The 27,089-nt window shown below is 52.0% G+C and overlaps 1 protein-coding gene and 2 long non-coding RNA genes across 4 annotated transcripts in view; 2 read left to right on the forward strand and 1 right to left on the reverse strand.

Moving 5' to 3' along the window:
* Nucleotides 1-146: 146 nt before the first annotated feature.
* Nucleotides 147-12,484, forward strand: LOC132517586 (uncharacterized). The gene is made up of 3 exons (XR_009539771.1): nt 147-257; nt 1,087-1,190; nt 12,189-12,484. It is a non-coding gene; the product is annotated as an uncharacterized LOC132517586 (long non-coding RNA).
* Nucleotides 12,485-16,054: 3,570 nt separating this feature from the next.
* ADGRL1 (adhesion G protein-coupled receptor L1) overlaps nt 16,055-27,089 on the reverse strand; it is a 44,364-nt gene continuing 33,329 nt past the window's right edge. The window contains exons 6-23 of one of the 2 annotated variants that reach the window (XM_060145016.1): nt 26,475-26,789; nt 25,602-25,705; nt 25,131-25,316; nt 24,764-24,802; nt 24,411-24,594; nt 24,105-24,227; nt 23,368-23,582; nt 22,903-23,073; nt 22,258-22,467; nt 21,945-22,165; nt 21,666-21,732; nt 21,179-21,270; nt 20,339-20,507; nt 18,917-19,045; nt 18,634-18,730; nt 18,412-18,540; nt 18,256-18,273; nt 16,055-17,765 (exon numbers count right to left, since the gene is read on the reverse strand). In XM_060145016.1, the coding sequence (XP_060000999.1) occupies nt 17,023-17,765; nt 18,256-18,273; nt 18,412-18,540; nt 18,634-18,730; nt 18,917-19,045; nt 20,339-20,507; nt 21,179-21,270; nt 21,666-21,732; nt 21,945-22,165; nt 22,258-22,467; nt 22,903-23,073; nt 23,368-23,582; nt 24,105-24,227; nt 24,411-24,594; nt 24,764-24,802; nt 25,131-25,316; nt 25,602-25,705; nt 26,475-26,789 (3,212 nt within the window). In that variant the 3' untranslated portion in view covers nt 16,055-17,022. The remainder of the gene's footprint in view (nt 17,766-18,255; nt 18,274-18,411; nt 18,541-18,633; nt 18,731-18,916; nt 19,046-20,338; nt 20,508-21,178; nt 21,271-21,665; nt 21,733-21,944; nt 22,166-22,257; nt 22,468-22,902; nt 23,074-23,367; nt 23,583-24,104; nt 24,228-24,410; nt 24,595-24,763; nt 24,803-25,130; nt 25,317-25,601; nt 25,706-26,474; nt 26,790-27,089) is intronic. The other variant, XM_060145017.1, reaches the window with a different exon arrangement.
* Nucleotides 20,159-26,591, forward strand: LOC132517585 (uncharacterized). Its single transcript, XR_009539770.1, has 3 exons — nt 20,159-20,459; nt 22,288-22,426; nt 22,635-26,591. It is a non-coding gene; the product is annotated as an uncharacterized LOC132517585 (long non-coding RNA).

Raw genomic sequence — 27,089 nt, forward strand, 5'->3', positions numbered from 1 at the left:
TCCGAGCGGTGGCGCGCGGCGCTCGCTTAAGAGGGAAAGAAGGGCGGTGCTCGACCTGCGGTGATTGGCAGGCAGGAGGGGGGAGGGAATAAAGCAGATTCTGTGAGAGGTTATTGGCTGAGATGGCTGCGGGAAGCGGGAGAGGAGAAGAATCGGCCGGGGATTCGTGGGAGTGGAGCGGAAGTCGGCTGCTGGCGCGGTTGAGCCGCGTGTGAAGAGGAAGGAGGAGCGTTTGTACCTTTGGCGTCTGTCAGCTGGTGAGCGTTGCCGGAAGTTTCTCGAAGGGGGCTCCTGGCCCCTCGGGCCCAGCGGCCTGGCAGAACGTTGTGAACGTTTAAGTCACTCTTGAGAGGAGACGGTGGGGCCGGTACGCGGCGCGCTGAGTCCTGGGACCGGGAGTCGGGCCTGGTTCGAATCCAGTTCTTACACCCTCGGGAGCCTCTGGGGAGGTTTTATGTAGACAGCGCTGTAAGTGGGAGTTCGAGTCCGGCCTTTGCCAGTCGCGACCCGAGGCCACGTTTCCCTGCCCATTGAACGGGGTCGTGAAAATTGACTTTCCTGACTTACGATTACGTAATACATCTAGAAACTTCTCTCCACACTCCCAGGCGTAGGCCGGACCACCGTGGCCCCCAGCCTGGAAGACTCTAGGGACCTCCGCACTCACTGTGCTTCCACCAGCGGCAACATACCTAATTTTACACTTTTCTCTAGTAACCACGTTAAAAAAAAAAGTTTTAAAAAGTTAAATTAATTTTAATATACTAAAATTAATATAGCCACAATATCATTGCAACATGTGATCGGTATAAAAAAATACAACAGAGGTATCTTACTTTTTGTTACTTAGTACTAAGGCTTTGAAATCCTGAGTGTTTTACACTTTATACCACATCTGTGATCCGGACCCTGCATTTTCACCGGAAATAGTTTAGGTTTCATAAAATTTACAGTTGAAATGTTGGTTCACATACCCAAGCTGTACCCAGCATACTTAAAAGTTTCCCATGAGCTCAGTCTTCTGTCGGTGTTAAATTGAAATGTTAATTGATGAAAGTTAAGCGACGGGAATGTTCTGTTTCACAGCGGCACTAAGCCACATGCAGGAACTCGTGATCCACTGTGGCTTCTGTATTGGACAGTGCATATCTGAAACAAATTGGATCAGTCACCCCCGCCCCACTTAAAATGTGAGTGGTTTTCTGTTGTTCTCAGTATGAGAATATTGTCTTCAAGACTCTACATGCTTTGTTCACTACCCACCCAGCCCCCAACTTCAGTCCAGCCAAACTGACCCTTTTTTAGTTTCGTAAAAATCTGACATGGCAGCCCCACCTCTTCTTCCAACTCTTGCCATGACTGGTGCCTTCTTGTTATTCAGGTCTCTGCTCAGATGTCCTCTCCTGGGAGAAACCTTTCCAAGGGTCCCCTGGACAGTGTTCAGACTCAGAGTGTAAGCCTGAACAGTACTGTTTCAAGCCACTAGCGCCTTTTTTTTTTTTTTTTTTTACTTACTAGATTACAGGTTTATTATAGAAGGATCTAACTCAGGAAGAACCAGATGAAAGAGATGTAGAGGGCAAGGTATGGGGAAGGGGGGGTTGTGTGTGGAACTTCCACGCTCTCTGAACTTCCATGCTCTTTGAGCGCGCTCTCTCTCCCCATTGTCCACGTGTTCACCAACCCAGAAGCTCTCTGAACCCTGTCCTTTTGGGTTGTTACGGAGGCTCCATTAGGCATGATTGATTAAATCACTGACCACTGGTGATTGAGCTCAATCTCCAGCCCTTCACCGTCCCAGAGGTGGGGGTGGGTTGAGCAAGCCACTAGCATTTCCTATCCAGCCTCCTCTGTGGCCTCATGATGCTAGGCATTATTATTTTTTGTATCTCTATCTCACATGAAGTAAAAAAAAAAAATTTTTTTTTATTATAAATTTGTTTATTTATTTTTGGCTGCATTGGGTTTTCGTTGCTGCATGTGGGCTTTCTCTAGTTGCGGTGAGTGGGAGCTACTCTTCGTTGAGGTGCACAGGCTTCTCATTGCGGTGGTTTCTCTTGTTGCGGAGCACAGGCTCTAGCTACGCAGGCTTCAGTAGTTGGGGCACACAGGCTCAGTAGTTGTGGCTCGCGGGCTCTAGAGTGCAGGCTCAGTAGTTGTGGCACACGGGCTTAGTTGCTTTGCAGCACGTGGGATTTTCTGGGACCAGGGCTCGAGCCCGTGTCCCCTGCATTGGCAGGTGGATTCTCAACCACTGCACCACCAGGGAAGCCCAGATTTTTTTTCTCCCATTGACACGATTTGGCTGCAAGAAAATTCACATTACAATCAGTTATGATTTCTTGGCAGTCACTGGGCATCCTTGGGAATTTTTGTGACTTGAGAAAATCTAATTTTCAAATTATTTCCAAATGTAATTCGATTGTTTATGAATACAAAATTTGATGAATGAAGTTGTTATGATATGTTTTCTAGACATTTAATTAAACATTTATTCATTACAACTTCGTAGTTTTCTTTTTGCATCGTGGAACTTTTTTTCCTTTATTCCCAGCCCCAACCTTTTCATAGCCTCTGAAAAGCTCATCAGCTGTAAGCATTATGTCTGTGGTGCTAATGAAGAAAATGGCCGTGTCTATAATGCCTTCTCCCTACAGCTGGCTGAATAATCTTCAGTTGTAAACCAGATCATGTCATTACCCTGCTTAAAACCTTCAAAGGCTTATCATACTTAGAATGAAACTTACGATCTTTACTTTGGCTTAGGAGGCCCTGCACACTGGCTTAAGCTGACCTCTCAAGCCTCAGCTACCAGTCTCCCTCTTGTGACCACTCTCAAGCCCTGCTGGCTTCATTTCCCGTCTTTCAATACACCAAACTTATTCCTGCTGCAGGGTTTTGCACTTGCTGTTCCTTCTGCCTGGAATGTGCTTCCTTCAGATAATTGGGTGGCTGTCTCATTCTCATCATTTATGGTTCACCTCAAATGTCTCTCCCAAAGAAGCCTTCTTGGACCACCCTAGTTAAAGTAGACCTCCATTAATTACAAAAACCTGCTTTATTTTTTATCTTAGGAGCACTTACCAGAATCTGTAGATATGTTGATTTTAATTGTGCTTCTTTTTTTTGGCCGCACGGCTTACGGGATCTCAGTTCCGCTATCAGGGATTGGACCTGGGCCAGTGGAAGCGCCGAATGCTAACCACTAGACCACCAGGGAACTCCCTAATTGTGCTTTTTATCTCTCATCATCCCTCAGTAGACTGAAAGCTGGTTGAGGACAGAGATCTCACTTGTCTCACACTGAAGTCTCAGTGTATTGCCAGAGCTTAGCATAGGAAGTCTTCAATAAATTTTTTTTTAAAGTGTAAATCCATATAAAGACTTAGCATAGTACCTGGAATGTGAAGAGTACTCCATAAACGTGGACTGTTAGTAGCGCATAGTAATTAGGAGATAAGTCATCATTTTTCTTATGTAGTATTTCAGGTGCACTCACACTCAAAAACAAGCATAAGGAATGCCATGACAAATATGTTTTTACCCATTACCCAGCTTAAGAAGTAAAACATTAGCGATGCAATTGAAAGGTCTTATATACCCCTGCCTGAAACCCGTTCCTCTCCCCTTTTTTTCAGATGTAACTACAATCCTGGTTTTGGTGTTTATTTTTCAGTGCATGTTTGTATATCTTTAATATGTGCCTTTAAACTATGTATAGTATTGTATGTCATGTTCTACAACTTTATACAAAAGAGTCAACTATAGCAGGCCTGAGACTGCTCTCCTTAGAAAGGCCTGTTTGCAAGGTTGGCCCTTGGTTGGTGTCTAGGAACTTGGATTTCAGGAGGGTTCACACCATTCCCTAAATAATACAAGGGGCTCATGGTGCCTAAACTGTACAAACAATGTGATTTGTGTCGAACACCTGCTTTCCTTCTGGAATCTGGAAGTTTGGTACTTGACCAGCTGCCCCACCCGCCCCCCACCCTAATACCCTGGGCACTGTATCTCTAAGGAGCTTTCCTGGTGGACAGCATTTCACACGTGTTGTCACAGCTCTGCTATAGGAACTAAGCACGTCCTTTGTAACTCCACTGGGAGAGGACTCTTGGAAGCTTGTGCCTGGTTTCCTCCAGACTTCGCCCCATGCACCTTTTCCCTTGGCTGATTTTGCTTTGTATCCTTTCACTGTAAGAAATCATACCCTGGGGAATTCTCTGGTGGTCCAGTGGTTAGGTCTCTGAGCTTCCACTTCAGGGGCACAGGTTCAATCCCTGGTTGGGGAACTAAGATCCCACATGCTGCATGGTGTGGCCAAAAAAAAAAAAACAAAAGCAAAAAACCAAAACAACAACAAAAAAGAAATCATACCCTGAGTAGGCTATATGCTAAATCCTGTGAATCCTCCTAGTGAGTCAGGGATGATCTTGGGGACCCCCAACACAGTATCATACCACATATATCCTGACAGGGCTGGAACTAGGATGAGGAAAGCAAGGGCACAACATTTAAGGAGATACACCCTCCAAGTCACACAAGTGCCATCCTGTACCTGCATGACTCTGAGGGTGAGTGCCTCCTAAAATTTTCATTCTAGACACCTAACTTGCTTCACTCTGGTCCCAGCCCTACCTTCAATTTTTTTAAAATTAATTAATTAATTAATTGTGGCTGCCTTGGGTCTTCGTTGCTGCGCGCAGGCTTTTTCTCTAGTTGCGGCAAGTGGGGGCTACTCTTCGTTGCAGTGTACGGGCTTCTTATTGCGGTGGCTTACTCTTGTTGCGGAGCATGGGCTCTAGGCATGCAGGCCTTAGTAGTTTCCTCACATGGGCTCTAGAGCACAGGCTCAGTAGTTGTGGTGCACAGGCTTAGTTGCTCTGCGGCATGTGGGATCTTCCCGGACCAGGGATCGAACTCGTGTGCCCTGCATTGGCAGGCGGATTCTTAACCACTGCGCCACCAGGGAAGTCCCCCAGCCCTACCTTCTGAAGCTGCTTTTTTGGGGTCAAACGTAATGCCTTTTTTAAAAAATAAATTTATTTATTTTTGTCTGTGTTGGGTCTTCGTTGCTGTGCGCAGGCTTTCTCTAGTTGTGGCGAGCGGGGGCTACTATTCGTTGCGGTGTGTGGGCTTCTCACTGCGGTGGCTGCTCTTGTGGAGCACGGGCTCTAGGGTGCGCGGGCTTCAGTAGTTGTGGTACGCGGGCTTCAGTAGTTGTGACTTGCGGGCTCTAGAGCGCAGGCTCGGTAGTTGTGGCGCACGGGCTTAGTTGCTCTGCAGCCTGTGGGATCTTCCCGAACTAGGGCTCGAACCTGTGGCCCCTGCATTGGCAGGCGGATTCTTAACCACTGTGCCATCAGGGAAGCCCCGAACATAATGCTTTTCAGAGGTATATATATGACACGTGTATAGCTCTAGTCGTTTATTTTCACTGGTGTATGGCTGTGCTGTCTGATGTAGTAACCATTAGCCACATGTGGCTATTTATATTTCAGTTAATCAAAATTAAATGAAAAATTCAATTCCCCAGTCACTTAGCCACATTTCATGTGTTTAATAGACACCTGTGGCTAGTGGCTACCACATTAGACAGCTTAGATAAAGAATACTTCTGTGATCACAGAAAGTTTTGTTGGACAGTGTTTACTTATCCATCTACCTCTTGCTTGGTATTTAGCTTGTTTCTGGTTTTCTACTCTTACAAACAGTGCTGTAATGTTTATTGTTATGCATGGCTCTTTGTGTACACATGCAGGAGTTTCTTTAGGCTACATACCTAGGAGTTGAATTGCTGGGTTTGGGGAATATTCACCTTTACTAGATATTGCCAGTTTGTTCTTCAAAATGATTGTTCCAGTTCTCACTCCCACCAGCATTGTTGCTATTGCTCAGTGTCCTTATCCATACTTGCTATTGTCAGACTCTTACATGTCTGTCTTTACGATGGGTGTGAATTATTGGTTTCAGTTTGCATTACCATGATTAATAGTGAGATTGAGCTTTTTTCATGTTTATTTACCATTTGCCTTTCGTGAATTGCCTGTTCATATCTTTGCCCATTTTCCTGCTGGATTGTCTTCATCTTACTGAGTGCAGGAGTTCTTACATCTGAGGCATGCCTTTTCATTTGTATGGTGTCTTCTGATGTTCAGAATTTATTATTGTTATCATCATCATCATCATTATTTTAATGTCATCAGAATTATGAATCTACTTATAGTTTGTGTTTTTTTGGTGTCTTGCTTAAGAAATCTTACGCTGCAATCAGTAAGATATCCTACTGTATTTTCTTCTGGAAGGTCTACTTTTCATATTTAGCTTAAAAAACAAACAATCTGGAATTTATTTTTGTTTATGATGTGAGGTAGGTTTAATTTTTTTCATTTGGATAACCACGTGTCCCAGCTCCATTTATTGAGTAGTCCAGTGGTTCTCAAAATGTGATCCCCTGGGGATCCCCAAGAACCTTTTAGGGAATCCATGAGATAAACCATTTTCATAACAATTCTAAGGCATTATTTGCCTTTCTCATTTGTGCTGTGTTGTCTGTGCACTGTTGGTACAAAAACAATGGGTAAAACTTCTGGCCCCTTAGCAGGAAACAGTGCAGTGTCACCATATTGTGGTAGTGGTTGTCATTGTATTCCTCACCACCACACACACACACACACACACACACACACACACACACACACACACACACACACACACACACACATGCTCAATGTTAAAACAGTTTCACTTAAGAATGTCCTTGAAGAAGCAGTGAAAGTAGTAATTGTGTTAAAGCTTAGCCCTACAGCAGGTCTTTCTAATATTCTGGGTGGTGAAATGCGACGCTTGCATAGAGCACTTCTATCGCATGCTGGAGAATGATGGTAGTTGAGGTAATGTACAGTTGTTTGAGTGGAGGTGGAACTGCTGACTTTTTTCATGAACACAGTTTTTACTTGAATAATTGCTAATTATTAATTATTCAGACTAGGATATATGCTATGTATTTTCTCAGAAACAAATGCAGTGAGTGGTCACTTGGAGGAAAATTAACAGTGTGTTGCCAATGATAATATTTGAGCTTTTAAGCAAAACTTAGACATTTAGGAAACTTTTATTCACCACCATCAGCCTGACAACTTTTCAATATTTAAAGGTTTTCCTGATGAGATCAGTGGTGATATTATTAACAGATATATTTAAAAAATACTGTAGAGTGAAATGTAATAACTCAGCATATCAATATTTTCCTAAAGACCAATGCATGATGTTACAAAATCAGTCATAAAAGATCAATTAAAATTTGTAAGATAGACCAATGGGTTTCAGTGTAACAGAGTATGAAAAGTTTATTGATACAGTTTCATATTCAACATTGTAACTAACTTTAATACACCACCACTTGTTGAGTTTTGGTATAGTAACAAAGTAAAATATCCCCAATTAGCTGAAAAGGCTATGACACTCCTCCCTTTTCCAACTATGTATCTTCGTGAGGCTGGCTTTTCTTCACATACTTCAACCAAAACAGGATATTGCAACAGATTGATTGCAGAAGCCTGATGTGAGAATACAGTTGCCTTTCATTACACCAGACAGTAGGAGTTTTACAAAAATGTAAAACAATGCCATTCTTTGCACTACTTTGTTTTTAAAATATGCATATAGTTACTTTTTAATAAAATAGGTTATTTATTTTAACATTTAATAGATTTATTAACCAATTTAATTTAAATATTTAAAAATTTTGCTCAGTTTTAATTTCCAATTCAGTAAATATAAATAATCTCTATCCCCATAAACAACAGCTCATTAGGGTCCCTATTAATTTTTATTTTGCGGTACATGGGCCTCTCACTGTTGTGGCCTCTCCCGTTGCGGAGCACAGGCTCCGGACGCGCAGGCTCAGCGGCCATGGCTCACGGGCCCAGCCGCTCTGCGGCACGTGGGATCTTCCCGGACTGGGGCACTAACCCATGTCCCCTGCATCGGCAGGCGGACTCTCAACCACTGCGCCACCAGGGAAGCCCCACATTCATTTTTTAAAAAAAGATTTAATTTTTTTTTTTAGAGCAGTTTTAGGTTCATGACATAGATTTCTCATATACCTCTCCCCCTCCCACATGCATAGTATCCCCCATCATTAACATCCACCACCAAAGTGGTAAATTTGTGTCCAATTGATGAACCTATATTGACACATGATTATCACCTAAAATCCACAGCTTACGTTAAGGTTCACTCTTGGTGCACATTCTATGGGTTTGGATAAATGTATGACATGTATTCATCATTACAGTATGATACAGAGTATTTTCACGGCCCTAAAAATCCTCTGTGCTCCTCCCAGTCATCCCCCTCCTTATCCTCATGAATTTTTAAAAGGGTAAAGGGATCTCAAGACCAAAAAAATATAAGATCCTCTGGATTAATCCATCCTTTTCCTAGTGATTTGTAATCTCTGCCTAGAGCAAGTTTCCATCTAGTCACAGGTCTCTTCCATTGGACTTTTTGTCTCTTCCTGTGCCAGATACCACATTGACTTAAATATTACCACACTATAACCCGTCTTGGTAAGGCTAGTTCCCCACCTTGTTCTTTCTTCTTCCATTTGTGCTGGTTATTCTTGGTCTTTGTTCTTCCATAGAAAGTGGGGCACACAAATACTTTTTCCTATTACAAAAGTAACACATATTAATGCAAACAATTTTTAAAATACAGAGTTGCGAGAAAGTTAAAATTACCCTGTTAATATTCTGGTGTATAGCTTTATATTCTGCATATATTTTATTATTATTTTTTAAAGTCAATTAAAATTTATTTTTTCTTTTTTTAAAACGTTTATTTTTTGGCTGCATTGGGTCTTCGTTGCTGCACGCTGGCTTTCTCTAGTTGCAGAGAGATGGTGCGCGAGCTTCTCACTGCGGCGGGTTCTCTTGTTGCCGAGCAGGGGCTCTAGGCACGCGGGCTTCAGTAGTTGTGGCGCGTGGGCTCAGTAGTTGTGGCACTCGGGCTCTAGAGCGCAGGCTCAGTAGTTGTGGCGCACAGGCTTAGTCGCTCCGCGGCATGTGGGATCTTCCTGCACCAGGGCTCGAACCTGTGTCCCTGCATTGGCAGGCGGATTCTTAACCACTGTGCCACCAGGGAAGTCCCTGCATATATTTTATATTTATACACACATATACACATACACACATACACTTGTATATATACAGTTTCATATTTGTATACACACACTTTTTGTATATACATGCCATCAAAACAAAAGTAAGGTCATACTTTACCCTGTTTTTTATATCTAGGTTTTTACCCTTAGTATTATTATGAATATATTTCCACGTCCTTTAGTGTTCTTCTGCATTATTTTGAATGGCTGCATGGTATTCTGTTTATGGATGTGCATTATTTATGTAACAGTTTTCTTTGCTAAAATTTTAGATTCTCTCTTGTGTTTCACTCTTAGAAGCCTCACTACAGCGAACTTTTCTTGTCGCTGTCTTCATGCACGTGCATGGTTCCTTAGGATCAATTCCCAGGAGAGGACTGGTTGGCTTAAAGTGAGGGCTTCAGTTGTGAGAAGCTGGGATCACTTGGACAGAGGCAAAGGTTGATGGAAGACAGTGGGGCAGGACAGACAGGAAAGAGTAGTGGTTGCAAGGGTTTTGGTCAAGGTGAGTCCCAGTGAAGTAAGAAGGGATATAAATGGGGGAGGGTCCTGTCATCACAGCTCATTGCCATGACTGAGATGTTTGAAAGGGTAAGAGAGAGGCAGAATAAGCCTGAGGATATTGTAGGGATAAAGGAGTAGCCTCAGCCTGGCACCCCTAGGCCTTCCCAAGAGTTCACGGGAGAGAGGAGGTTTTCTCAACGGCAGAGGCTCCAATGCTTTGAAGCCTTTGGGGATCTGAAGCGAATCCTCTGTTGCTCTGCATTAAGACCTTCCCTCTGGCTTAACTCACGTGAGTCCACTCTGGACAATCCTAACATACTAGCTACATAGGGACCATCAGGGTGTGGCATGATTAGTGGGCATCTCTGATGTGGGGAGCCAGATAGTCAGCTTCCCTTAGTGAATGCCGAGTGGGGTTGGTGGGCAGCGATGGGGCCTGGGCAACTGCAGCTGGGTGCAGACAGCCCTCAATGCAGCCCCTGGGACAGGAAGACCAAGATGGAGGCCTGGTCCATCTTCCTCTTACTAGCTGAGTGAACACGGGTATGTTCCTGAACCTTTCTGGGCTTCAGCTTCTGCAGTTGTATATTGGAGCTAACTAAAACCTGCCTCACTGGGTGGTTGAAAGGATTAAATTGGACAGCATATGTAAAGCATCTACAGGGTGTGGGCACCTTGAACTGCATAGTAATCTTATTTTTTTGAGTAAGTCATTTACTCACCCTAACTTCAGTTTCCTCATCTGATATATGGGGATAATATATATCTTGTGATAATTAAATAAGATGAAATGTAGGAAAGAGCTTTGAAATGAATATCAACATAAATGTTACTGTTCCTGGGCACATGCTAATCGTTGCCCCAAGTGTGTACAGGTGCCACTAACAACCACTGAGGGTCACAGGTTGTCAGGCACAACAGGTTTCACTGTGTGGGTAGAGGAGTCGGATGTGTACAGTGCCGGGAAAGTAAAGGATAAAAGGTGGAAGAACTGGCTGTGTTCTCATCTTATGCTAGGATAAAATTTCAAAGTCAGAGCATGAGGTCAAAATCATAAATAATTAAGTTTACGCTTAAAGCTCCTGAATTTGCTCACAGAGCATCTCTCTGTAAGTCTAGTAGAACCAGTTCCTCTTCAGCATAGGATAGGGTTGGGCACCAGCTAAATTGCTGAACTTAGATTTCAGGGCCATGCTGAAGTAACAACAGCATCGCACAGTGAGGGGTGCATGGGAACTGAGAGCAGCTGAGGGAGTGGTCTTAACTCTCATCTCAGGCCTACTCCGGGTCCTGTGCTCCATTCAGCTGTGTGTCCTTTCACAGATATTTATTGAGCACCTAGTGTGTGCCAGACACTGTGCTAAACAGTAGGGAACAGCAGTGAAAAAACAGACCATTGTACATTATTTTCTGGTGGGGGAGGCAGACAATAAACAAGGAAAAAAGGCAGTTTGTGAGATGGGAGCGCTATGGGAGACAAAGCAAGACAGGGGTTAGGAAGTTCTGGAGTGGCCAGTTGCAATTTAAATGGAGTAGCCTGGGAAGGCCTGCTGGGAAGCTCTTATTTTCATGAGCCCTAAAGGGAGAATAGGTGAACCCTAGGAACAACCAGTGTAAAGGCCCTGAGGCAGGCAGGAGTTGCCGGCATGTTTGTGGACAGTGAGCACCCCAGTGTGGCTGGAGTGGAGGGAAGGAGGAGAGCCGTAGGGATGAGATCTGATGCTGTAGGGCCTTGTGGGCCATTGTGCTGACCTTAGCGTTTCGTCTGGGTGAGAGAGGAGGCCTTTGGAGAGTTTTGAGCAGAGGAGGGACAAAAAATATGCTTACTGAGATCATTCTGTTTTGTGTGTCCCCTGAAGAGGGACAAGGGAGCTAGTTAGGGGACTGTTACAGTGGTCCTGGTGAAAGATAGTGGTGGCTTGAACCAAAGTAGTGAGAACTAGTTAATTCTGGGTATTTCAAAGTTAGAGGCACTACTGCATCTACTGTCAGATTAGATATGGGGTATGAAACAATGAGTGAGTTCAAGGGAGGCTCCAGGGGTCTTATCTTGAGTCTCAGGATGGACTTGCCGTTAATCAAGGTGGGGAAGCCTGTGGGAGGAACTGGAACAGTGGTGTGTGTATACATGTGCATGGAACTGGGTTTAACTTTGAGATCCTACCAGACACCCAGGGGGAGATGTGGAGTGGGTAGTTGGATGTAAATGAATCTGGATCTCAAGATGGAAGTTCAGGCTGGAGCTCTACATTTGGAAGTCATCAGCATAATAGATAGTACAGCTGACACTTGAAAAATGCAGGGGTTAGGGGTGCTGACCCCTGTGCAATCAAAAATCTATGTATAACTTTTTTTTTTTGGCTACACTGTGGCATGCGGGGATCTTAGTTCCCAGACCCTGTGCCCCCTGCAGTGAAAGCATGGATTCTTAACCACTTGGACCACCAGCGAAGTACCTCCATGTATAATTTTTTTTTGGCAGTACGCGGGCCTCTCACTGTTGTGGCCTCTCCCGTTGCAGAAGACAGCCTCCGGACGCGCAGGCTCAGCGGCCATGGCTCACGGGCCCAGCCGCTCCGCGGCATGTGGGATCCTCCCGGACTGGAGCACGAACCCATGTCCCCTGCATCGGCAGGCGGACTCTCAACCACTGCGCCACCAGGGAAGCCCCATGTATAACTTTTGACTCCCCCAAAACTTAACTACTAATAGCCTACTGTTGACTGGAAGCCTTAACCATAACATAAACAGTCAATTAACACATATTTTGTATATGTATTATATGCTGTCTTCTTACATGAAAGTAAGCAATAGAAAAGAAACTTACTAAGAAAATCGTAAGGAAAATACATTTACAATACGGTACTGTATTTATCAATACCGAAAGCGTACATCATTTATTTATGAGATGAATCGTCTGTCAGTACCTACATCAATATAGTCTTATAAAAAACACTGTAGATATTACACATATTACTAACACTAGACATCAAAAATGAAAAGAAAATGTGAAAAAGAAATTCATTTTTATTTACAGGTATGATGATTCATGCACTGAAAATGAAGCAGCAGCAATATGATTGCTTTATGGTAGCCTAGTGCAATCGATGGGGCTGTGTACGGTTTGTCAGTGTGTGCATAAGTTTTGATACATTTTAACTTTTTATAATAGATATGTGTGTATTTTATGGTAGTAAATGATAAAATAGACTAGTATCTACATATATTCTGTGCATTCATGACATGCCTCTTAATTTTTTTTGAAGGTTTCGAGGTTACATGGTTCATTTGCGAGTTTTTTCCAATTGTCGCAAATCTCCAAGAATTTTTCCAATATACTTATTGAAAAGAATTCTCATCTAAGTGGACCTGTGGTTCAAACCTGTGTTGCTCAAGGGTCAGCTGTATTTAAAAACCATTTAATGAGATGAGATCTCCCAGGGAGTGAGTGTAGGTAAAGGTCCAAGGCTGAGCCCTTGGGCTCGCCAACATTAAGAGGTCAGGAGATGAGAAGGAACCAGTGTGGAGACTGGGAAGGAGTAGCTGGGGAGTGGGGAGGAGGAATGGCTGAGTGCGGCATCCTGGACACCAGTGTTGAGGGCAGAGGGGCATGGAGAGAAGTGCTTGCACTACTTGGTCATTCCTCTCTCTCAGCACTGTGAGAATGTGAAATACACATGATGCAGTTCCACTGTGCTGTCATGACCGAACATGCACCATTCCAGTAACGTGTGGGAGTCTAGAAATAGCAGCTGGAATCAGACAGGCACGGCATACAGTTCCTATGCTATGCTCTAATATAGCCTGTGGACCGAAGTCCAGGCTGAGAAGGGCTTGAGGCGCAACATGGCACAGTGGCCTGGCCCACAGAGACTTGGATGTGCATCCAGGTGCTATAAGCCTCAGTTTCTCCATCTGTAAAATGGAGCTCGAATAACCTCCGCCCAGAGCATTTATGAGGATTCAGAGAGAAACTGCACCTGCATTGCCTAGCAGGCCCTTGAATCTACGAGGTTCTATAAACATTAATGATTCTGTGACTCACCAGTCCTCTGCTGTGGGTTCTAAATGCGGCAGTGCAGGTTCCTCACTCGGTCCCAGCCTCACGGGGATGCTCCGTGCAGATCCACTCACCTGTTTCTTGCCTCCCCCCGCAAATGAGTCACGCTACTCTTGTCATTCCAAGAAATCTTAATTTCTTTATTGTTTGATTTTTTTTTGACTCAACAATTTTTTTAAACTTTTTTTTCTGAAACGTTCTTGTTGTTATGAGCCTTTTGTTTTGTTCTCGTTAAATGCACTCGACCCAAAATTGGTTTGGCATATCGAAAAGGAGACCAAGGAGGGACTGGGGGCATGGGAGAAGAGGGAGGAGGCCCAAATGGACAGAGAGAAATTGAGGGTAAGAGAAGGGGAACACAGAGACAGTGAGAAAGACACAGGGAAAGAGGTGGAGACACAGAGAAAAAGGCAAGGAAAACCAAAACCAAAGCCAAAAAACCCCCACCAAACCCAGAGAAAAATAAGATTTGAAAGCAAATGAATTCAGGAGCCCAAGAAAGGGAGTAGGAGAGGAAACCAAGACCCTTCCTTCTTTATACCGTCCCAGCTGGAGTGGGGGCATCAAGGCACCAGGTCTGGTTGGGGTGGGGGGACACCTGGGCTCTCGGGGTAGCTTTGTGCTGGACTGCAGTGGTTTCCAGCCCTACCAGGGGGCCCTGCCACACAACTCTGAGGCCTGGGAATCCACCTTGGCGATTCTGGCTGGAATGGGAACCAAGGGACCCGCTGTACCCTCTCTCTCCCTTTGACTGTCAGAGTCTGGAGAGATAAAAGGAGGACTGGGCAGGGGAGAGGACGCAGGAGTTCCCCTGGGAACTCCCCCAGCCCACCCTCTCTTCCAGACCTCTTTGCTGGTCAGAGGCATTCTCTGACTCTAGCTGGGCTGATGCCTGGGCCGGGCCCACTCTTCCATCTACCCTTGTCTCCCACCATCTCTTCACAGGTCTCCAGCCACCCCTCCCCAAAGAGGAGTTCCTGGCCTAGCGAAGCCAAGGAAAGCCACGGAGCTGTCTCCTGCCCTCCTCACAGAGCCATCTGCGCAAGACCGTTCCTATCCTTACTTCACCTGCCCGTCCAGACTCACCCATGGTCTGGTGAAACGGGTTAAAACTCCCTACCAGAAAACAGATGGAACCCACCTTTACCTTCTCCCTACGCCTGTCCCCCCATGTGGGACAAACCACCATCTTTGGGTCTGGCCCCTTCTCCCCTATAACTGATGGGGACAAGCCAGCGCGAGCTCCTCAGGAGAAGGGAAGGGCTTTTTAGCAGCAAAAAGGGTCCCTCCAGCCACCTATCTGTCCCTTTCCCCCAGTTCCTCCCCGGAGTTCCTCCCCATTAACCCAAAGTTCATGGCAGCAGCAGGCTGAGACCCGAAGATGTTTGAAAACTCATGGCACTTGTGAGAAAAGAGGGAGGGACAAAAGAGATGAGGGGTCAGAGCAGAGGTGGAGGGCCACCCCTGGGGAAATGGCAAATGACAGGGCTGGGCTAGTATGGCAGTGGGACTATGCTACCCCCAAAGAGTTGGGGGGGGGTGTTGCTGGGAAGGCCAGGGTGACAGACTGGAGAGGGGACTGGGAGAGGTACTCAGGAGACATCCCAAGCCTGGAGCTTCCAGCATCTGCAGGTTTGGGGTTGAACCCTCTGAACATGGGTGTCCTGACCCCAGCCAGGCCCTGGTACCTGGCTTTGTCTCCCCTGCGGGGGCGTGTTGGGTAAGGAAGGCAGTCTCTCACCTCTCACCTCCCCACCCCGTGAAGGAGAACCACCTCACCGCCCCCAGCCCTCCCTCCTCAGTCATCTGTCAAACCCTGCTGCCCTCATTTTCCTTCCCCTCTCAATCTCTCTAGGCGGGAAATCGGCCCCTTCCTCCCAGGCCGAGTCCCAGAAGCAATGTACAAGAAGCAGGAACTCCAAGGGACAGCGCAGCCACCTTGGCAAAAGCATCTTTGGGTGTGAGGGTGCCTCCCCCGGGCCAGTGGGGAGGGGAAGGGGAGACAGGCCCCAAGTCCTGGGGCAGGCAGTGAGGTACACGCCCCAGGAGGGCTGACTGATGCCAGGGAGAGGCGGATGAGGGAAGGAGGCAACAGAAACGGGTGCCGGGTGCCGGAAAGGAAACGGGTTCTTTGTTTCGATGTTGCTTCTAGATTTTGTTTTCTGTCTCTGGATTGTAAAAAGCTGCTCTGGCGGCCCGCCCACCCGGCTGGGGATGCACATGTACACAGAGAAGTCCTGGCTGCCAGGGCCCGGCGGCGCAGCTCTGCTCCGGAGAAATCTCGGGCTGGCCGGGCCGCAGGCTCCTGGTGGCTTCAAGTGATGAGATTTTCTTTCTTTCTTTTTTTGTCTTTTTTTTTTTTTTCCTTTTCCATTTCATTGAAATATTTACAGCAATGGGGACGGAGGAAGGGGAGAGAGGGAAGGGGTAAGAGGGCCCCCTAGGGAAAGATCCAAGCCCAGGACCCACTCCCCAGGGAGATCCAGACCCAAAATCTGCTCCCCATAGCCAAGCCCACAGGACTGGGAACTGCTCAAGTATGGCCACCCCTGTGGGCTGGGGGCCCTGCGGGGAGTTGTGCTTCATCAGGAGTCGCCCCAAGGGAGGGGGTCATTGGGTGCACTCAAGGAGGGCTGAGGGGGCAGGCTTGCTGGGAAGGCTGGGACGAAGAGCAGAGAGAAGGAGCTTCGGAGAAAGTTCCACCTTTAAACCACCAGCCACAACCGCCCATTCCTCTTGCCCTGGGGCTTTCTCCCCGCTAGGGCTCTCTCCCCAGTCAGAGGCCCCAGTCTCCGTGGAGCAGGGAACTGTAGTGCAGAGGAACCTGTCCATCTGTCCTGTCCCCACTGCTCCATCCCGGTGCAACTGGCAGCACTCTGGCTGCAAAGAGAGGAGCAGCTGACGGGTTCCATCCAGCAGGGCCTTTGACCCAGGGAAACCAGAGCCCTCACTTCCGTCCAGGGAGTAGGATGAGTAGGGGGTGGGAGGGGGAAGTCAAGAGTGAGCTGCACCCTTCCAATTTCTCCTTCCTCACTCCCCTGGGGACCTCCTGGTTCCTCACTGCACTTGCCCCAAATTGAGCTGGTGCACACGGCTGGTGGGAAACCCTGTCTGTGAACCCTGCACCTCGGGCCCCCAGAGCAGAGCCCCCAGGGGGCCTGGAGGGCCCATGGCAAAGGGGCACCTGGAGAGAGTGGCCCAGCAGCCAGTCTCCATCAGCCTCCCTCTGCCACCAGAGCCCCACCCAGGGTTCAGTCCCCGGCCTGGGACACCAGCCCCTGGTCCGTGAGGTCCCTCAGAGACTGGTAACCAGTTGCATCTGCCCATCCCCATCGGGCCCTGGCCCCTCGAGGCCTGGGGCCGCCAGGTAGCCCTCGTGGCTGGGCCGCCGCACCTGGTAGTAGCCCTGCAGGGGGTTCCGGGCCACCAGGGCCGGCGGGCGCGAGGTGTAGTAGATTTCGGGGGGGCCAGGGGGTGCAGGTGGGGGTGGGGGCAGAGCCTCACTGGGCCCCTCGGGGCTGCTGTCCGGGTAGGAGGGCGAGTCCCGCAGGTTGGCCCCGCTGGCGTAGAGGGAGTCCCGGCCCGGAGGGGAGGAGAGGGGCCGGCTGGTGGCCCCGTCCTCCGCTGTGCAGCTCTCCGACTCGTCCAGATCGCTCTGGTACAGCACCGACTGGGCCCGGGGCAGCAGCAGTGGCTCCTCCAGGGCCTTGTAGAGAAGTTCGATCTCTGCCCGGTCAGCACCCCCGGGCCCGCCTGCCTCTTCCTCGCCGCTGCCCCCTGGCACTGGCGGCACGGGGGGCTCAGGCGGTGGAGGGCCCCTGGCTCCGCTGCTGCCACCCCGAAGGTTGTTGTGCACCAGCTCCGAGATGATCATCTTCTCGAAGGCGGCAGCGTCGGCCAGGTTCCGGCCTCGAGGTGGCTCGGGGGCCCCATCCCCTGGAGGGAAGTCCCCGCTTCGCAAGGAGTAACTGTTGTTGAAGTTGCCATTGAGGGGCAGCGTGTCCATGCCGCAGGCTTCTCGGCCTCCCAAGGGGTGCTCTGCAGGCAGAAGGGAGCTGCTCAGAAGGAGAGCCGGGCAGTGAGAGGGGCGCAGGCCACGTGGACGGGGGTGCCTGCTTTCACCTGGCTTTCCCTGGGTTCACCCCTGCCCCTGGGGACTGGGGTCTTGTATTCCCTCTCTTCCTCACTGGCAGTTGAGGACACCAGCTCAGCAGAAGACTAGTGGAGGTACGTGTGGGGACCAGTTCCCCCAGGGTCCCCTCGCAGCTGGGGGCTTAGAGTCTCAGCAGTATGAGGAGATCTGGGTGACCAGATCCCTTTCCAACGCTCTGTCCCCCCCATCACCTTCATTCCCCACCCAACGCGACACCCTCCAGCCAGCTGCCAAGCCAGAGACTGTCTGTATGTGTGTGTGTGTGGGGGGGGGGGGGCACTCGAGCTCTTCTCTCTAAGTTAGGCCATTTGAGGAGGCCACTGTCACGTTCCCCTCCCAGCCTTGGAAATATTCCCAGGAAACAGTCACACTTACTGGGTTCCCGGTAGCTCCCTGCAGGTGCCGGCCAGAAGGGAAAAGAGAGAAGGAGAGAGCGGGCTCAGGATGCCAAGTCTCGGCTCCAGTTCAGGAGGCACAAGGATGCCACCTGACCTGGGCTGTCACCCTCTCCTGGCACCACAGTGCTCTCACCTGGGGAGTTGAAGACGGCGGGTGAGGAAGGATTGAAGCCCACCGACTCGGCAATGAGAGTGTTGTAGGGGCTGGTGCCCCCACGGGGCTGCAGCACAGGGTTGGTCAGCAGATGGTTCCCCATGGTACCTGCCCAGGAGGTCAGAGGTCACAAGGCGGCCAGGAGACCTGGGCTCGGGAATCTTGAGGGACTGAAGCCGGGGGTGAGGGATCCAGTCTCACCTCGGTTCAGGGTGGGTGTGCTGTTGATGTCGCCCGCCATGAAAGAGGATTCCGTCTGTTTCCTCACGGTGTCGTTCCACATCCTCCGGATTCGGCTCTGGGGACACAGCTCAGACGTGAGGGGGCCCTTGGGCCGCCCACCCTCCACGATCTTTCTGAGACCACCTGCCTGATGAGCACCACCAGGGACCTGGGCAGAGAACTGCCCTGCCTCTTGGGCTCTCGGTTCCAACACTCAGCCCCAGGGAGCCCTGCCTGGCGCCCCAGCCCCCGGCCTGGATACCTGGGTCCCCGTGTAGTAGCGGGTGTTGCTCCGTATAGCTGAGGTCTTGAGTGAGCCGTGAGCGCCCCCGGGTGGGGAGCGAATGCAGCAGTAGGAGTGACGCAGGCACTTGCTGTACTCCTTGTGCACCTGGGGGGGCGAGGAGGACAGGCAGTAGGTGCCCCCGCCTTGGGGGTCCAGTGACCAAGCTGCTGGTGGGGATCAGAAGCCCCACTGTCTCCTGTCTCCCAACAGCCAGCCAAGAAGGCTCTCTTCTCACTCAGGCCCATCCTCCTTTCTCCACCTCCACCAATAATTTCTCATCCATTCATTCACTCAACAGATCTTTAATGAGCATCCTCTATACGCCAGGCGTGCTTTAGGCCCCGAGGACAGACACAAGTCAGACCCAAAGCCCTACTTCTCAGAGCTGGTATTTTCTAGCAGACAGAGACTGAACACGGGTGAAACATCAGTGTGTTATGTAGGGCGTCTGATGGTGTGAGGTGCTGCTGAGAACCATGGCCGGGAGTTAGGCAGTGCTGTCGGTGGGGGTCGGGGGCACGATTTCAAAAAGATCAGGGGAGGCCTCACTAAGGAGACATTTCGGCAAAGACCTAAAAGAAATAAGGCAGTGGGCCCTGTGGATATGTGGGGAGGGGCGGGGGACAAGCCCTGGGGAGGGTCCATGTCTAGGTGTCTGAGGGAGCAGAAGATAGAGCATGGCTGGAGGGAAGGGAAGAGAAGGGGAAGCCCAGGTTGGACCGTATGGGCCTGGGGGCCTCTGTAAGGATGTCCCTGTGTGTCCGATGAGGACCATGGGACAGTTTTGAGCAGAACAGTCAACCTTGCACCCAAGACTTGTGATCACTGCCTCCTTCATCCCTTCCTTAGCCTTACCCCCCTCACTGTCCCCTAAGACCAACAACAGTCTGACTGGGCCTCCCCACTGCCTTCAGGATATGAATCTACAAACGCCTTGGCTCAGTTTCCCTGGCTTTAGTCTTGAGTCTACTGCCCGTACACCCTTCTCCACATTCTTCTGCTTCTGTTATCTCCTTAATTTATTTTTTTTTAAGATTCAGACTGTAACACACTTTATTTTAAAAAGAAACTTCCTATCACCACAAAATTCACATTTTATCCCACAACTATTAAAGTCGGAAATGTTCTGTCTGGGTGGCACCCAGAGTCATCTCCCTCCACATGCTTGACTTGTGCCCTACACCCTGGGGAGGGTCCATCAACCATGTCCCTGCCCCGTGCTCTCCCAGCTCCCCAAATCTGCCTTGCTTTCTCGTTCCTCTAGGCCCCTGTATCTTGCTCTTTTCCAGAACCCTCTGCACCCCTGCCTAAATCCTCCCTGTGAGCCTGTGCTTCCCTCCAGGCAGACACAGGTCCCGCTACAGAAGGCAGGCACCTGGTCCCTTCCCTGGACCTCACCTTCTTCTGTAAGGCGCAGTGAAAGACGAAGATGAAGACCCCCTGGAAGGCGTTGAAGGTGGTGAAGAGATAGGCCATGACCACCGACTCCTTATTGATGAAGAGGAGGCCGAAAGCCCAGGTGAGGCCCAGTAGGAAGAGCAGCGCAATGGCCCCCAGGGCCCAGGATCTGGGGAGAGGTGGAGAGGGAACAGGGACATCAAAGTCCCTGCCAGCAGAGATGCCTCCCCCAGAGCCCTGCTGCGTGTCCCTCTTTGAGCAGGCCTGGACGCTGCCCTGGGATGAGCAGGCCTGCCCAGTGACACTTTCACCCAAGCTGACCCTGAGGGGCAGGCAGAGGTCAGGGGTCAGGGCTCTGTGAATGGCCAGTCATTCTCCTGCATCCTTCATCCTTTTGGCCATATTTCCAGACCTTTAAACTATCTTTTGCTGCCTATCTGTCTTTAAGTTGCCCTGAAATGGACTTTTTTTTTTTTTTTTTTTTTTTTTTGCCGAGTCGCATGGCTGGTGGGATCTTTAGTTCCCCGACCAGGGACTGAACCTGTGCCCTTGGCAGTGAAAGTGCAGAGTCCTAACCACTGGACCGCCAGGGAATTTTCTGGACTCACTTTTTGAACTCAGTCTCACCCTTAGCAATTATGTGCCTAAAACCACAGCTGGATGTGCTAATACCATGTTTTCTAATACTCGTTAAATAGATACATAACAAACACAGTAAAACACCATCTTTGTCCTTAAAATCACAGTATGTGACACCAGAGGCGAGAACACCACCTTTCAGGAAACGCCGGGAGAGGCCTGGAAAGTCCCGGGGCACGGGTGGGGCGAGGGGGTGCTCACTTAATGTTGTCGAGGCGACTGGAATCGGGCTTGAGCACGGAGGAGCTCCGGATCATCTTGTGCAGAGTCACCATGAGGAACACCAGGTTCACCTGGGGGCGGGACAAGGGGAGGGGCTGGGCCAGGGTCCCTCTGCCTCCTAGCGTCAGCTCCTGGCCAAGTCTCAGCCACGACCCCCCTTCTTCAGGGTCCCCTCTGCTGCCGTACCTGCCCCCAGGTGCCTGCCTACTGGCGTAACTGTTAATGTGGCTTCGGGGCCGGGGGGCAGGGCCCATGGCCTGACACAGAGCAGGGGCTCAAATCACAGCTCCTGGAAGGATGGACCTCAGTGCTGGAGCTCTACAGGCCCACTCTGCTCTCGTTTTCTTAGCTGGCTGCTCAGTTCTGATGCTTTTCAAGGGCTTGGGGAGAAGGGGGGCCTTGGGGTCAGAGCTAGGCTGGATGAAGGACAGAGACTCAGTACTGGGGGTACCGCCTTCCAACTTACCACGATAACAAAGGAGACAGGCCCAATGAAGCTCCAAATGAAATAATTGTCCACTCGGAGCCAGCAGCTGTGAAGGAAGCAGGGCCGGGGTATTGAGAGGTGGGGGGGGGGGGCGGGCTCTTCCCTCCCTCTGACTCCAGGAGCCCAGGGACTCTGCTGGCTGCGGCCTCGGGGCTCAGGAGAGGGGAGGCCAGTGCCCTGAGGGTCCTGGCCCACGGGATGCTGCTGAGCAGGGAGCCAGCAAGGGGGAGAGACTCGGGGGGTGAAGGGGGCACTCACGCCTTCTCGGTGCCGTAGCTGCGGTAGTCGATGGCGGCTGCGATGCCCACCACCAGGGCTGGGAAGCAGTACCCGCCCAGGTAGTAGTATTTGGTGCGGGAGTACTCGCTCTCAAACACCTCCACCAGCAGCAGATAGAGGTGCACGCCCTCCAGGCAGAGCCAGGAGAAGGCAGCCAGGAAGAAGTAGTGCAGCAAGCCAGCGAAGATGGGGCAGGCAATCTAGAGAGTGGGGAGCACCACGGGTGAGGGGCTGCCCCGGCCGGCCGGTGCCGTCTCTCCCCCATCCTCTCCTGCCCTGGAGTCCTGCTCACCTCATACTGAGTCTTGTCTATCCCAACCAGGAAGAGCAGCTCGGCCAGGAAGAGGTTGATGCACAGGTTCTTGTGGATGGTGTTCCGGTCAGTTTGCAGTCCCCGCAGGAAGCAGAAAGTGGAGATACAGATGGCCAGGCAGACCAGGGAGATGACGATGCCCACCCAGGTGATGACTGACAGCAGTAGCTCGTTGATGCGGCCCTGGTACTGGGGGAAGGAGCAGGGGGTGTACTTAGCGCCTCTGGTCTCGCACGTGGCCAGGGCTCCGCTTAGGTGCCAGCTACGGGCAAGGCCGTGGGCCACGAGCACCACTGGTGCAGCCCACCCGGCCTTCTGCCCCCCTGGCCAACTTGCCGGCCCCCACCCCTCTGCAGGCGGCACGCTCACTTCCTCATGCTCTGGAAGGCTCGTGGAGAGATGACAAAGGTGACACCAACGTGCTTCTCCAGAGTGCCTTGGGAGAAGGTGGGACCGTGACCAAAGAGAACCAGACGTGTGGCCTCATGCCCCGGGCAAGACTCAGGCCCCCCATGCCCACGAAGCTGGCCTTCCCCGGCACCGCCCATGCAGCACTTTCTAGGATGCCGTGCAAAGCCGGGCCAGAGAGTGGGCGCGCCCGGAGCGGAGCGCTGGCCAGCTTACGATCTCGCGGTGAGCCATGAGCACGGCGAAGTTGGTGAGGTGGCTGCAGGCACACGTGGTGTGGGTCTTGTTGGACTCCACCAGGCGGCAGCCCTGCGTCGACCAGTAGCCCAGCATGGAACGCTCCGAGTAGTTCCAGAAGGAGCAGTTGGCATTGAAGTGGTTCTTGGCCTGTTGTGTGGTGGTGACCGGGGGGTCAGATCCGGGGAGTCCCACTCCAGCCCGCACACCCGGCTATGGGGATAGCGACAAGCAGGAGACGAGTGCCTGGGGCTCTGGGCTCCAGGTGACAGTCTGAGACCTCTGGGGACAAAATGGCCCAAGCTGCTGAGGTGGGGGCTGGGGCCCCAGGGAGGGGTTGTAACTTGCTCTCGGGGTGGGTGAACACACAGTAGGGGGGCGTGCACAGCCAGGGACAATGGAGGATGCTGGGACCTCACCGAGGGAGGGGGCGCCTCAGCTCACCTCCAGGTGGGCCACAGTGAAGATGACAGGGTCCATGAGGAAAACTCGGCTGGACTCCTTGTTGATGGACGCTGCGATGACCTGGGAGTTCACCACCAGGGAGGCGCCCCCCAGGCCCCCCGCGCCCGCTTCACCTGCCAGCTTCACCGTGGCATTCTCGGTGGACAGGAAGAGGCCCAGGTTGTTGTAGAGGATGAAGACAACTTTGACCACTCCTGGGGAGAACAGGCACGGCAGGGTGTGTTGTCAGCCCCTGGCTGGTGTGCAGCTCCACCACGCTGGCCGCCAGGATCTCTGAAGCCAGGCAGGCTGCAGCCCAGGCAAGTGGGGCTCTGGGAGCCCTTCTGCGGGACCCCTGCTCAGTTATAGGCAGCTTTCAACGGCAGGGCAGTGGGCCGGGATACACAGGCCGGGTCCCCGGCCCACCTCTCACTTACTGTGTAACGTTGAGCAAATCCCTAACCTCTCTGGACCTTCATCTCAAATGGCGCAAGCCTCCCTGAACTGCCACTGCACAGGAGTGAGCCCTACTAACTGCGAAGCGTGCTTGGCTCTGTGGGGCTTCGGGGGGGGGTCTCCACGAACCCCCTGAGATGTTAACACTAGCTTCAATGAAGGACACCTGTGTGTGGCCACGGGTCCCAACCTCCTTTCGGATTCTTCAGTGCGATAAAAGCTAAGAACCGCCGTCCTCGGCGAGAGGAGCAGGGGTGCCCGCACGGGGCTCGGGCACTGACCGTTCCGGCTGTTCTGCTTGATGGTGTTGGCGGACAGCTGGATGGAGTTCTCGCTCGGGTACTCCTGGGGGAACACCAGCTCTTGCACTTGACCCTCTGTGTTCAGGACTGTGACCTCGAGGACTGTGGGGACAGGGGACGGCAGGGCACACAAGGTTGGGGGTCTGTCCACAGTCCAGAGGCCCGGGCTGTGGCAAGAGGCCCAAGGTCGAGGGCCAGGGTATCCCCCACGGTCTCCAGGCCGAGGGGGCCCCCACCGTTCAAGATTTGCGCCCAAACTTGCCCTAGCGCGACTGTAGCACTCACCCACGTTCTGCTTGGCGGCCAGGAAGCGGGCAGGCTCCCTGACGTTGTCGGCCAGCAGGAAGGCGCCCTCCTCTAGGACATCCAGGAGCATGGTGGCCGTGTGCACCTGCTCGGTGGCATTCATGTCCTTCCAGGACTCAAGAGCCTCTGGCCGCAGCAGGTTGTCCACCGTCTCCACCACGGCCTGCAACGGTGCGGGGGCAGCTCCGTGATTCCCCCTACATCCTCCAGTTCCCTGGGCTGGGCTCTGCGCCCCCTTCTCCGAAACTCCATCCCCAGCGCCACCTGGGGCCTGCCCAGGAGCGACAAGGGCTGCCCCACCCCCTCGGCCAGCAGGAGCCCTTGAGCCTCACCTTGATATAGTCCTTACAGGTTCTCTCTCGCTTGTGCATCTGGGGAAAGAGATGGAGGTGCTCTCAGGGCTGGTCTCCCAGCCCCACTCCTCTAACCCCGACACTCATGTCTGGGCCCCAGGGAGCTTGCTCTTCTGCCTCTGCTACTGACCTGGGGCTAGGCCATGAGCGAGAACCATTCCTAAGGGAGCCCACACCCCCAGGACCGTCCAGGGCAGTTCAGGAGGGAGCCCCAGTAGACCTGGGGTCTGTCCTTCCTTCTCCCGTCACCATGGGTGGCAGCCCAGCTCCGCGGTAACAGGCCGGCTATCTCCTAAGTTCCCAGGGCAGTGCCCCCTGCCCTGCTGGCCCTGCTGCCAGGCTCTACCTTGTTGTAGTTCTTGCCAGCTGACTCGCGCTCGATGGGCCGCAGGGCCTGCAGCTGGGCATCCAGGATGTCCAGCAGCTGCTCCATCAGCTTCACAGAGGAGGACACATCACCCGCATAGATGGAGCCCCGGGTGTGGCGGGCCAGCTCGCTGGCAATGTTGGCTGCGTTCTCCCCGCTCTTGATCTGTGTGAGACGGGAGTGGGATGCCCCGGCTCTGTCAGGGACCGTTTTGCTTCCCTCTTCACGCGCCCAGCCTGCTCAGCCCCTCTCATCCCTCTCTCTGCTGCCCCTTCTCCCTGTCTGCCTTCTCCCTCCCCATCTATCTCTGCTCCCTCTGCAGGCCAGGGAGTGGACCCCTGCTTGTCTCCCCAGTTGTTCCATTGCCCCCACTGTGCCCTGTGCCCGGGCACCCAGGGCCTGCTGTGTGAGCACGTGCGCCTGACTGGGAGGGGCAGCTTCTGCTGGTACCTTCTGGGCCACCTGGTTGACCCAGGGGGAGGTGCAGTTGCTGAGGTCAGGGCCCCGGGGGTTCCAGAGCCCCAGGGCTGGTAGACACTGGAAGGAGGCAATTCCTGTAGGGACAGACACACAGGAACAGAGAAGGGAGCCACAGGGAAGGAGAGAAGGATGGGCCAAAGCAGGGAGAAAGGAGATGACAGAGAGAGGGGGACGAGTGGGTGAGGAGAGAGGTGAGGGGAACACGGAAGACCAGACATGAAGCAGGCCGGACAGTCAAGAGAGGTGTCACTCTGAGGTGACATAAGCCACTCCTTCTTCCCCTAAACCCTCCCTCTGGGCTCCTCTTCCGTCTTTGCCTACCACAGTTGGAACCTTCTAGCAAAGCTCGCCTTGGAAGCCGCCCCCCCCCCCCCACGAAGCCTCTTCTGACCCTCCCCTTGGGATCCCTAGAGCATGCGGTCTGGCTCCACCCTCTCTGGGCACTTCAGCTGCTGTGTCCTGTCACCAGCTGCTCCCGGGCCTCTTCCACTTCAGTCTGAAGCCAGGACTCAAGTTACCTCCCGTGGGCTCCCCGCAGGGTCCACCCAGCGCTTTGCACGTGGCGGGTGCTTAGTATCGCAGGAGGGGACGGGGGACGAGGCATGGGGCACTAACTGAGCTGCTGCTGTGTCCTGGGAGCTCTGCTGGGCTCTGGGGACACAGCTGCAGACATCAGGCGTGACCCCTGCATGAAACCCACACTCTACCAGGGGAGATGGACAGGTAAGTGCATCTACGTTGAGCTGAGTTAAGGGCATGTCCCCCGTCCCTTCCCTGGCCAGACCCAGCAGTGGCCACTCCCCAAGCCAGCTGCAGCGGAGGTAACCTCTGCTCTGCACTCACCTCGAGTCCCCTTGGGGCAGGGCCTCTCCACCAGCATGCCCTGCTGGGTGGCCGGCCACTGGACCCGCCGCACCTCTCGAGGTTCGCAGAAGAGTTCCGGGGACACGTGCAGATTGGGGGCGGGGGGCCGCCGGGTGCTGGGTGCGGGGGCAGTGGCTGGAGGTAGGTCAGGTCCCAGCTGGTTGACGGCACCCACAGGGTGCGTGGTGAGGGGCGCCCGGCGGAGTGGGGTGGTGGCCGCAGGCGAGGCTGTGCTGGTCAGGGGTGTGGGCCGGGCCGTGGTGGTCGTGCTGAGGGGTGGCGAAGTGGCTGGGCCTGGAAGGGAGAGGGGATATGAGACGGGGTTACCCCCACGCGTCAGGCCTACTGAAAGATATCCTGGTCCCCACTAGGTCTGGGAGAGCTCCCCTGGCCCCTGTCTGCCCACAGAGGTCCCTCGTACCCCTGGGACCATCTGAAGCATTGGAAGGTGGCAAAAATTCACTCATTTGTACTTTGAAGTCTGAGAGAGCAACCACAGAAGACGGGCCAGGAAGGAGGTGTCTGGAGGCTGTTGTACACAGCCACCTCCCATCCTCATTCTACTCTTACTCTGGCCTCTCTGACCTGGCCACG

The sequence above is a fragment of the Lagenorhynchus albirostris genome, chromosome 3 (assembly GCF_949774975.1).
Source record: "Lagenorhynchus albirostris chromosome 3, mLagAlb1.1, whole genome shotgun sequence".
NCBI classification, from domain to species: Eukaryota; Metazoa; Chordata; class Mammalia; order Artiodactyla; family Delphinidae; genus Lagenorhynchus; species Lagenorhynchus albirostris.